Below are 12,887 nucleotides of genomic sequence, written 5' to 3' on the forward strand. Positions count from 1 at the left end.
CTTCAGGGCAATTGAGAGACCCGTGTAGTGAATAGACCAAGAGAAAAACATGGGTCAGTTGTTCTCTTGGTGTAGTTGTGTTTGCCTGCCGGACTTTTCACGGTAAATTAGTACCAAACGGGGTGAATAAATCAGAACCTAAAGGAAAAACAGTTGCCTATTGTTAAATGCTAAAGAGAGAAAGTGGGAAGGACCTGATATAGGAGATAGAGTAAACATATGAACTGCTATCTTTAATTGGCTGTGGTGGGCATATAGAAAAAAATGTCTCACCACAGACGCCTAGTGGCCACTCTCTTGGTCGTGCAGGCTCTCCCGACTGGGCGTAGCAGGATACAGGACTGGTTGCTGTACTTATCGGGAGGAGGGGGGAGAAAAGAGAGAAGGGGGAAACAATGTGGACCCTCTCCTGGCAGGCTCCCCTGAAGCAGACTGCGCCCCTGCAATCCACATAAGTGTGTCTCCATCCAGGCGTGTTCCTGGCCTTTTCTGCACGCCTCTTGTCCTTCCATCCCCCCTCCAGTATCAATGGCAGTTCGCACCTGTGGTTGTGCCCTCCCAAGGGGGCTGGCAGGGTGGGAACAGCCAAGGTGCCAAACACCATGTACACTTCAAAGGCATTTTATGCGCAGGGGCCATTGTACACATGGCCTCCTCAGACCCTGTGTCTCCAGGCAGGCTCCCCTGAAGCAGTCCACACCAGAAACATGTCACTCATTCACATACACACCCACTTTTCTAATTCTTTATAAACCCCTTGATATTTATCCTGAGAACATCTGTGAGCACTGCCAGTCAATTCGTGATTGTGCTACCTGTGAACATCTGTGAGCACTGGAAGTCAACTCTTGATCGCGCTACCTGTTTTCCTGCTACTAACTACCTTTGCTTGCTGAATCTAATTGTTTGTTAGTCAAGGTAAGGGCAGGTCACCTAATCATCTCTTTCTGATTTCAAAATTTCTATCTATTTCGAATGTACCCAGTAGTGTAATGTTCATTCATCTCATTGACTTTACCATTGTCTACTGTTTAAGGTGTTCGGATCTAGATATGTAGCAAATTTCATCAGTGTCAATTGTGATAGAATTGCATCTTTCTCAGACCATGTCTATAAGCATGTTTCCTTTTGATGCATGAAATTACATTCAACGGACTTTTAACACGTTACGATTTCCATCACATCAATCAATTCTGTATGAAAGTTATTCCAGTGTATATTCGACTACGCTACACAGGTTTTGCTTCTTTGACCAAAACAAACATTGCGTAAAACACATCGATATAATGACATCAATCTCACGCATTCAGTAGAATTTCTTTTGTAATTATGTGTACTTTTTTAATACATATTTTTCAGGAATGCCTGCTTGTATGGTTTTCGGTTGCCGTTCTAAGAGCCATGACAACAGTAAGGGCACAATAATGCATACAATCCTGAGGGATATTGATTTAATAAGAGAATGGGTTCGACATTGTGGATTTGCGGTGGACGAGATTGAAATTAGAGCCCAGGATGTCTTGGGACACTTGAGGGCCAATCGATTCCGCATCTGCAGCCTGCACTTTACCCCGGATATGTATGACCAATCTCAGTACACAAAAAAGCTTAGACTCAGAACGTCATGTAAATTGCTTCCAAATGCAATTCCAACTCTATTCATGCACACGCTGCCTCAGGTGAGTCCCGGATGATGAATTAGCTGTGGGCAGTGGGGTACTGAACAGGTAACTACATGAACGGATTGGTGCTTTCGCTGTAAATGTGTCGTACTAAAGTTTACATATTTACCAGATTGTATTACCTTTTTAACTATACCACATTTTACTACACATCTGTCCCTGGTTTATGGAGCATGATAGAAAGTAATTATGACCATAGAAAACAATGCCATAGTGCCCTTCAAAAGAACCATACTGTCTTCATAATCGCTTGCTTGACATGTCCATTTTTTTAGGAGAGCATACTGACGGAAGCACAGACCCTCGCAAGAGATGACACCACTGACACGTCCAGTATACCAATGGTGGGCCCTACAGACTTGCGGAAGTTCATATTATCGAGAGTTGGATCTTCCCACATATGGAATGCAAATCTAATTTTGCCTTTTACCACTTTGTGACAATGCAGTGAAAATGAAGGAGCAAGATTCTGCATCCATTTGTTTTCCGGCTTAAAGAACAACTTCGAGCGCCTACCAGGTAATTTTATTTCATTTTTAAATTACGAGAACGTATTATGCTTGGAATTGTTTATGTATCCTATCAGTTGTTTACACTATGTGTCATTCATGGGTTTCTCTTTATATGTATTCTTGTCTGCATCCTATTGTCTATGTTCCATTTCGCTGTTTTCATCATTACTAAAACAAGTTCTCTGTTACAGGGGGATGCTGGTACTTCAACTACAATGACATCATCCTTTGGAGCTGGTCCAGAGTATGAGGTATGCGTACTGACAGTCCCCTTGACTGAAACAAAGTAAATCCTACATAGGATACTATTAGACAGTGGCATTCATATAAAAGGGCAGTGTTTCAAACATTTATCATTACAGTTCTAACGTTAACATTTGTACCCTAATGCCGGACACATTGCAAAATGTTTGAGGGCAACATTACAATCAGTATGTTTTGCACAGTGATCTCTCATCAAGTACACTTGCCATCAATCTGGTGAAATTAGATATTTATATTTTGACTAAATGACGTACACTGTTTACAAGGGTATGTATGTAAGCAATGTGTGCGATGAAAGATCTTAATTTAAAATATCTTTGACTTTTAGTTTTTTTTAATGAATATTATACTTACAGAATGTATACAAGGTCGTGAATTAGAAGTGGAGGCACATGGATCAGAGGTGGTGGTACAGCTTGCTGGTGCGGTCGTTACAGAAAAGACCACGGTTTCACAGAAAATCAAGAAAACAATTTCATTTACTAAAAGTGTTTTGGGCTGGTGTTGCCTTCATAGCATGTTTTTTTTTATCTTAAGTGATATCTACTGTATGTTTGATTTACATTGAACATGTTTTTACAACCCATCTCCTAGAGGCCCAGAAGGAAAAAAAGTATAAAGACACAGACAACAAATGAAACCGAAGATGCTGCTTGCCAAACAGATTTAACCATGGAGCAACTACTATTTGAGCCGCAGCGTGGTCCGGTCAATAAGCAGACTCGAGATGCTTATGCCCAATGGCCAGAAAATGAATTGAATGTGACCGGCGAAGCAAGCAAAGTGTTGATGGAGCATTGCTACAATGTGAGAACTCGACAAGATGAAGATGAAATGGAATATAATGAAGGTGATTTTGAATTACTCCCTGACCACTTGACACAATCTACACCCGCAAAAAAAGGTCACCCAATAAACAATCGACGTTGATGGTTTGTCCAATTTGTTTGCAAATAACACAAGCTGAACTAACAGAGACTGAAGCCTCAACCCAATTGACCGAGGAACTTGCCAAAGATCTCGACTACAGTTGTTCTACTTCAAGAGATTTCTCCACCACAGTTGAGTCACAAACCACAATCATGCAGGACAAGTGGCTAATAAAGGAGCATAAATACATTATATTCGACAGCTGCCTCGAAGAGATTATACTGATGCTGAAATGTGTCCAACCACAATCATGCAGGACAAGTGGCTAATAAAGGAGCATAAATACATTATATTCGACAGCTGCCTCGAAGAGATTATACTGATGCTGAAATGTGTCCATCCAGTGAGGGGGAAAATGTACGGGGAGCCATTGGTGATTGTGACTCGTCTATTACAAGGCACTAACCTGAAAATACAAGCCACCTGTGCCCACCTCCATGATACATTTTTATGGTCCGATGGACCGATGCTGGGCAAAGTGCCAGCAGGAAATCTACTGTGTTCAGCAGGTTTACTTTTCAGTGGTTTGACTTTTAGTAAGTTGCCCAGTTTCTGTCAATTTGTGGGACTTCAATTCCTTGCTACAACGCAGTACTATAAATATCAAAGAGAATTCTTATTCCCCGCTATTAGTCAAGCCTGGAAAATTGAACAAATGACAATTGAAAGGACATTCTCTGGCAAACGGTTCTGGCTAGCTGGCGATGGACAGTGATGCAGCCCCAGATTTTCAGCAAAATACTATAGATACCACTTTCAGGACATGGAAACTAAAAAAAATGTGAGTTCGGAGGTCGTGCAGGTGTCCCAAAGTCAATCCTCAGTGGCCATGGAGAAACTTGGTTTCATAAAATCCCTCGAACATCAGGCCCAAGAGGTTGCATTTCGGCATAGACGGCATGCAATATCGAACATTACTAGCCGTATTAGTGCATAATGAGAATGTGGGCAGAGAACAATCGAGAACTGCAGGAAACTTTGGAATGCTTTGTTGCACAATGACCTTTTCCAAACAAAGCAAAAAAAGGGTGGCCAAGCCGATATACCGGGAAATGGAATTCGATTTTGTGAAAGATCTCACTTTGACTGTGTTGGCCATGCATACTGATGGAATCGGTCCTGATTCTGTTCCTAGGGCACATACATTGCCACAAAACATTGCAAGCGAGCCCTGTCCACCAAAAGCGGACCTGGTTGAAGATTTGACTTCCCGGTATAAAGGATTAGCAGCAGTGTGTATGTTCCACAATGTCTGTACATTGTGCATGACCAAGGGAAATCTATTTAACTTGAATTTCAAAGCTATTAAAGGTACTAACAAGTATTAAGCGTCCAAATTGTCTTTTCAAATGTATCCTCTTTGTCATCTATATGGTAGGTGAATTGGAGGTGGTGCGGTGGTAGGATCTGGTGGCCAGATGCGTCCAAAGGGAATAGGGGGCATGGGTTCAGGGGGCCACGGCCTGGCAGGGAGGTGGTGGAGACGGCATGAGTCGGTCAACAGAGATGGATGGGGCACTAACGCTGGAGCAGGCCTTGGTCTCACATTCTTGGATGAGCACATTTTGTCAGAGCTCGATACTCGCTACTTGCAAAAAGGAATAGCTGCATTTCCGTGAGAACAGGCGACGCGCTGAACTGACAGTGGACAAAGATGGTGGGGTCTGGCTGTGCGCGGCGCTGGAAGAAGGAGGGTGAATATTTCGCAAGATGGGCAGAGGGCCTAGAAAAAGTTGGTGTTTGGAAGGACACAAAATGGAGTTCAAAGTATACAAATTAGCACAGCGTTAATACACTTATATGAAACATTTGTATTTGTATTTATTCGGTTTCATATAGCGCTTTACGCTCAAGTGCTTTACAAAAGGGCAACAAGAATTACAACGAGCAATACATAACAACATTTGAATCAAGTACCAGAGAACAGTTTAAGGAACAATTTACATATGTGATGTGGTTAAGCATGAAAGGAGAAGAACCACAGTCAGAGAAGCTGTATGAGGTGTGGAAAAGATCAAGGTGAGGGACGAACTAAATATGTTAGGGAGGTGAATGGAAAAGATAGGATTTTAGAGAAGTGCGGAAGGTAGAATAGGAAGAAATAGAGCAAATGGGGAGAGGGAGGCAGTTCCAGTGGAAGGGAGCAAGGAGTTGGAGTTGAAAGGAGCGGAAGCGGGATTGGGCACAGGGTGGAGGGGGGAAAATGAGTAGGAAGAGATCAGCAGAGCGGAGTGGGTTTAGAAGGAGCATAGAAAGTGAGGAGGGAGGAGAGGTAAGGTGGAGCAAGACCATAGAGGGATTTAAAGACGAGACAGAGGAAATTGGATTTGAGCTGGGAATGAAAGGGGAGCCAGTCTAGTGAAGAGAGGGAAGAGGAGATGGAATCATGAGGTGAGAGGAGGCAGATAGAGTGGATGACAGAGTGGTAGACAGATTTTAGGGAGTTAAAGTGAGAGGAGGGGAGTCTGAAGAAGAGAGTGGAGCAATAGAAGAGTCTGGCGAAGATGAGGGAGGTGATTAAAAGCTTAGTTGCATGGAAAGTTAGGAAGGGTCAAATTTTATGGATGTTGTAAAGGTGAAAGTGGAAGGATCTGGCAGTAAGAGAAATGTGGTGAGAGAGAGAGAGAGATTAGGGTCGATGTGAAGACCAAGGTTACGGATATGGGGTCAAAGGGGGAGTTAGGAAGGGGAAAAGAGAATGAAAGGAGGAGGAGAGGGAGGAGGAAGAGTATTGGCAGTGAAGAATAGGACTTCAGTCTTGTCCATATTTAGGGTAAGGAAGTGAGAGTGCATCCAAGATTTAATAGCGGAAAGGCAAGAGGACAGCTTAAGATGGATGTCAGGGGTGAAGGAGGAGAAGGAGAGGAAAAGCTGGGTATCGTCTGCATAGAAATGGTGTGAGACAACAAAGGAGGAGATGATAGGGGCTAAGAAGGGAGTGTAGAGAGAGAAAAGAAAGGGGCCAAGGACAGAACCTTGGGGGACTCTGTGGTTGAGAGGCAAGGTGGGGGAGGTGCAGCCACCCCAGGAAACTGCAAAGGTGCGGTTAGAAAGATAGGAGGAGAACCAGTTGAGGACAGATTTTGAATGCCACATTGGACGGCAGGGCTAATTGCTCCCATGGAGTGAAGGTCACTCACTGTGTTTGATGTTGCTTGTGGGCTGTTCACACTGAGGCTTCCTATACGGTATGTTTTTGATTTGTAGCTTTCATTCACAAAAACGAAACTTAGCATAAGCTGTCCTAAGAAGGCTCAATTGTTTTTCGTCTTTGGGAGAAAGGGAGGATTCACTATGGATTGAGGGACAGGAGGTGTCTAATACCTGCAAACATGATAAGGTTCAGCATTTTAAAACTGGACAAAGGAACATGTAATTTCATTTCATGAAAACCGTTGAACTGAGCGGACACTCTGCGTTACGCCAAGAGAATGGAAATACCAAATATGATGTAAGTGTTACTGAAGTTGGGGCATATTGGTTGGGGCATATTGTGACGACACGCAAACACAACCTGTAAGTATTTGTCTTTGTCCCGGGCACATGGGCAGTCCAGCAATGAAATGCACTCAAGGTATGGCATAGCTCTCAACATTTCATGGCCCCTGGGTGGGTGGAAACACCCGATTTTGTATTTGGCAGGTGAACGCCCATTTGGTTCCTATGGGCATGTAGGGAGATTGGCGGGTGAGAGAGCTGCAAAAGTGGCGGTGACACCCGCCAAAAGTGTGTGAGTTGAGAGGTATGCGTATGAGTTCCCCCAGGTTCCACCATCGCCAAGTTCATTGTAAATATTCCTTTATAATGCCGTCTACGTGTTGTTCGAATTCTTCCATCAGCTTCCGCATCCGCATCCCATTGTGAGATAAACATACTCCACAGCACTAACCTCTCTAGCACATCGTAAACTCCAACTTTCCATGATGTTTTCTCTGTGTTTCCATTGTTTCTGGTTAGTGTTCATTATTACGTTTCACCTGGTGCTGTATTAAAGGGTACATGGATACATTTGAATAAGGAACGGCTACTGAAATATATTTCTGTTATGTTTTCTACACAGCTACATACTCCCTTTCTGCCAATGTTATCGTTTCCAGATACCCAGTGATGGGTTCTTCAACAGGCAGTGGCAGATAAACCTAAATGGCTGGATCGCAATTACTCTTTTGTGGGACGATCGCCCAGGACTGATATGCACTTTGGCGGTACCAGAAACTAGGTGCAACCTGACATCGTTTATGGTGGTCTAGCAAGCAGCTGATGCAGAAGCCTTGCGATTCAAGGTGCGTCCAATGCGCTTCTTCAACCTAAAGGAACTCTGTGTGCCTCATGATAAAGATTTGATGTTCGAACAGAACAAACTAAAACATTTGGTTGAAAATGGAAATTGGCAGATGTTCTTGGAGCAGTAAATGTGAAATAAAAGCACATTATAAATTGCACAGTCTTGGTGTTTCCTTTAAAAATAGTGTTTTCTGTTCCGATTTGGGACGCGCTGTGCTGTGAGAGGATGTGTGTGTTGATATTCCAGGTTCTGCGTAAAGTAACGTAAAGATTTAGGTGATGGCTGGGCGTGTTTGGCTACGCTACACGCTAACTCCATGAAAATAGGTGGAGAACATCGCTAGGAATAGTGATGTCAGCTTCGGAGGCGTGGGATATTATTTAGTGCTGCCAGGACAGTTCACCTTAGGGCGATGCAGCAACAGATAAGATTAGCACAAGATGGCCGCGCCCCGCTGCCTGATTTCGCATGTGTAAAAGTGAGGAAAACTAAGGTAACGTGCATAGGATTTTTTTTTTTATCGATTAACGTATGCTTATAACGACTTGCCCGATAGATAGCTCGGAGCTGGAGTTATATCTGCCATCCTACCAGCAAAAAACGTATCAGTAAATCCCCCCATGGAGTCCTATGGAATGGCGATTTACCTGAGTTTCCGCCACTTGGAAAAAGTTATTCTGGCAGACTGAGTGGCGGAAACGGTATTACAGAGTAATAATGGCGGGATACTGGCAAACGTATAATGAGGCCCATAGTGTGCTATGAGACCATGACAATGAGAGACGATTGCTTTACAAAAGCTGCAAAGTATAACATATCATAACATAACTTCTAGTTCTGCACTGACTCCCAATGAGCAAATAATTAGATCTAAGACTCTGTGTAGGTCATGCCAAGCCTCCTGGTGAAACAGGACTTAATTACTTATCTATCTGGCCAACTGAAGCCATATACCGCTTCAAAGATACTCTGATTGACAAGAAGAAAAAAGATCTGACAGGCAAATGCTAAAATGCAGAAAGAGGGGCCAAGATGTTATCTCTCTGGGGCTCTCGGCTCTGGAACAATATTTCCCCACAACTGAAACAAGAAGGCTTCTTTGAGAGCACATTTTGTAGTGTCACAAGGTAGACCAGCCAAGAAACCTAAGCTGCTGCATTGAAATCAGTACAATATCCTGACACTATATAGATATTACAAAATACACTTTTAGACTCTGTGGGAGGAAAACACAATAGTGACGCTGCTTTCTAATTCCCACCATAAAGCTGCCTGTACCTAACTTTGAAAACATATTGCATTCAACAGATATGTCAAAACGAGTCTTCATAACGCTGTGCAGGAGTGAACAACTTGGAAGCCTGCGGCTATCCTTTTTGGAAGCAGTGTCCCATTGTGTCCCTCCTCAGTGGGTTCCTGTATGCAACCAAGCATTCCTCTGCAATCACTAGGCCCGGGCAGGGTCGGACTGGGGCATAAAATTGTCTCTGACACCAATGGAAAAGTGGCCCTACGTTGCAAATGGCAATTGATTCCGTTTGTGACAGACTGAATAGTACCCAAGGGGGAGTTTTTTGACCAAATGTGATGCAAATTCTGCAATTTAAAGAATATTTGCTCAGCATCGATGGTCAAAACTACTAGCCATATTGTGAAGTAACTCATCAAACTGGCCCACATTCGCCACAGAAGTGGACCACTTTAACCAAAAAAAACTCCCACACTAGCATTTACATTTGTGATTTAAGCATTGCCCTATTGCCCTAAAGGCCAGTCTGAGCCTGGGGTCTCCATCTTCACTCCCCGAGAGTAACACTCACACCAGCTTTTCAGGGCAATTGTTGACTATACAAATAACTGCATTTTAAGTTAAGTTTTCAAATGTAGGGGGATACGGCAGGGGTGCTGGAAGGTGATACCGTTTTAGTAATGGAGGCAGCGACATGGGATCTTGGGAGGGCAGTTCCTAGCCTATGGAGCAATGGTTAATCGCTTGGCAAGAATATGGGCGGACATCCCGGAGGAACCCGGTACGAATCCATTAATGCAAGTGCTGCTGACGCAGGGGGAGGGGAGTGCCAGGATTTCTCCAATCTATCAGACAATAGCTGATTCCCATGGAGGAGCTTGCAGTTAAGGCCAAGTGGGAAAGAGACGCAGGAGAGCAGATCTCAGAAGCAGATAGGGGGATAATGTGGGAACAGACCCTAAAAACTTAGAAAAATGCCAGAATTCAATTGATATAGTTCAAACTCATGCATAGGGTATATGTAACCCCTTGAGATTGTCCGAGATGTGGGACTGGGCTGACAGGGATCTGGCACATGACATGGGGATGCTCAGTGATTGTGGACTTCTGGCAAATCGTAGTATCAAACATTTATGGATTACTGTGTTCTAATTTTGAATGCGTCCCAAGAGTATGTGCATGGGGATTATTGCCAGGCGGGAAACGCCATAAAATGCGGAAGCAACCAGCCCAATCAATGCATGTTAGTGCTGGCCAAAAGAAGGGTGGCCATGGCATGGAAGAAACCCCAGGGTCCGTCTTTGATGCAGTGGATGGAAGATATCCGTAGGTGGGGGATGGCAGAGCTAGATATCCTGCAACGGAACTGGGATCCGATGTTGGAAGATGGGGTGGTGGTGGACTGGAGCCAACTGTTAAATGAATTGCACTCCTAGGCAGACCTGAAGCCCCCCTGAGTGCGGGACAGGGTGCTTTTTGGACTGGAGGGAGAGGGGAGGTGTTTAATGGAAGAGATAAAAGAGACACATGGGCGGACAAGTGGGCTGAATGGAAAAGTAATGGAACCGGGACGTTGGATATACATGGTTGTGCTCCAGCTGGGCTCTTGTGCCCTTGAACACATGGCAATGTTCTGTAACCGTCAACCTTACACTGTGTTTTTGTGTGTATGGAAGAAGATGGGGGAGGGAGGTGGTGGGACGAGAGGAAAGGTGAAAAGAGGGATGTTCTTAAAAGAAAGGAAAAGTAGTGAAACAGGAACTTATATGTTTTGTTGACTACATTATGTTACTTCATTGCTCAGATCAACACTGGGCTTGTTTGCTCCATCTTTCAAAAACAAATCTTAATGAAGAGATTTAGTAAAAAAAAGTTTTCAAATGTATTTTATGTAATATTATAAAAACATGACATTCATTTGGCTTTCAAAGGCTGGACTTGGAGGCACCAGGAGGAGGCGGTGTGTCCTCATTTTTGGTATTTGTCAATATGAGCGATGCTCCCTTTTCCATGTGAGCTTGGTCATGTAGCAGCTGTGTGTTGTGCAACAAACTTAAAATGGGCTTTTCCTTATCCGCAGGCCTTGGGCGGTGAAGAGGTTGCTCTTTTTTAATGCATTGCTGTTCCTGCTCTGCCAGGTACTGCTTTAAGACACACCCACACCAATCCAAAACAAAACTTACTGTTACACTGAGAGACTTGAATAATTTTAAACTGTTTTTTTATTTCTGCACCAATGGAGGACCTTCAAAGCAACAAACAAAAAGAGAAAAACTGTAAATGCTTACTCAATGTAAAGAGACAACCAATAATTACAAAAAGACAACCAATAATTACAAAAAAGAAAAGCAAATAAAAACCAATAGACTATGTGGGGTAGGAACAGATATTGTCTCCATAATATTGTAGGTGGCACCTAAGCCAACTGTTGGATGGTTTTGGCGTTGGTCAAGCCCGCATGCTGCAATTAAAGGGAGAACCACTGGAGAATGTTAAAGATATTCCTGTGGCCCTTATGCCTTTCTGGTGGAGCCCTGGTAAAATACTGAAAGAGCGCTTCAAAAAGGTGGAGAGGTTTGTCAACCACATGCATACTCTCATGTTGATATTCTGGCATACAGGATTCTGGCCAAGTGCTATTTAGGTGAGCAACTGGATTATGAGTTTATTCCCTGGAACCAAGACCCAAAACTATGCAGAAAAACTTCTTTTACAGTAGGGGTCCCAGATTAGCTGACAAAGTGGAAAGGAAACTTTAAGGAGTTGTGTTTGCCAATACGAGTGGGCAACACAGGAAACCGTAGAACATGTATTCCCCCTCAATGTAGGAGCCTCAGATAGGCTGTCTTTAAGGAGATCTGGGGTGAGGATACCTTGGGCTGCAGGAGCCCTAATAATCCAAACACTTGTCCCAATGTTGACGGCTCAGGGAATAGATTTCTATCGCAGGAATAAAAAAGTAGAGCCAAGTGCTTTAAGGCATGGGGAGGAGGAAAACAATGAGCACAGATTCTAGTACAAAATGGATAATTTCTCATTTTGGCTGGAAGATGGTAAAGCCATCTGCTGCCAAAATAATCCTGTAGTTTCAGCTCTCTGGAACTGTAAAGATGCAGCATTTTAGCCTGCCATTTCTCTGGAGGATAGCTCAGGGGCAACGTGCTCAAGGCGACACCGAGCAACACAGGTTCGATCCCCGGGTCCGCGCTTAGGAACCTCTGGGTATTAAGCGCGTTATAAATAACCTATCATATCATGTCATTTCTTTCCTGTTCTAGCATTGCCTGACATAGGAATGGCAGCACCTGGAACAACCTGATTGGATTAATACTTAACATTCCTTCCGAGCATAATCTTTGAAGGTCTCCAGAAGATTTCTCTATTCGCTTCCTGACACCAAGCAGAAAGAAGAGAACCAGGACAGAGCAGTGATTAAATAAACCAGGTGCAACAGAGGGCACACGTACTCCTATATTCAGAACAATTCTAAACATTTACAAAAGCAAAGCAGACAGCCTGTCTAATAGTTTCCTAATAGAGTTTCCCTATATGTTTGTTTCAAAAGGTAGTGGGGTTTTCAAATTGTGTTCAGCCTCGGGGATCACCATTTATTTTAATGTTTGGATTAGGACAAGCTTTTCAAAATGTGTTTGATTAATCAGTGTCAGGGCTCTCAATAAGAGCCATCTTCAATACTGCTTTGTTCCTTGCGTTGTGTATAATTTACCGTTTTCCATTGACAATGCAAGACACAGAAGTCTCAGAATGCAAAGAAAAAATCAGAACTGGATGGACCACAGTTGCCTGTCATTCGTCCAATTGAGAGCAATGTAGTGTAGATCAAACAGAGTGCATCATGAAACTCTGTTCAGCATTAGGGGAAATCAAATGGTGTTAATGCTTTTGGTGGTTGCTTTTAGGTTCAATGTAGATGTGTATGCTATTTTATGATATTTTTTATTATC

General features: G+C 43.4%; 1 protein-coding gene across 1 annotated transcript in view; it reads right to left on the reverse strand.

Moving 5' to 3' along the window:
- The window catches only part of LOC138487303 (NXPE family member 1-like), a 143,134-nt gene that overhangs the window by 121,028 nt on the left and 9,219 nt on the right, over positions 1-12,887 (reverse strand). The window contains exon 2 of the mRNA XM_069613912.1: positions 11,106-11,167. Coding sequence (XP_069470013.1) covers positions 11,106-11,167 — 62 coding nt within the window. The remainder of the gene's footprint in view (positions 1-11,105; positions 11,168-12,887) is intronic.

This window comes from Ambystoma mexicanum, chromosome 9 (assembly GCF_040938575.1).
Source record: "Ambystoma mexicanum isolate Mex_15411 chromosome 9, UKY_AmexF1_1, whole genome shotgun sequence".
NCBI lineage: Eukaryota > Metazoa > Chordata > Amphibia > Caudata > Ambystomatidae > Ambystoma > Ambystoma mexicanum.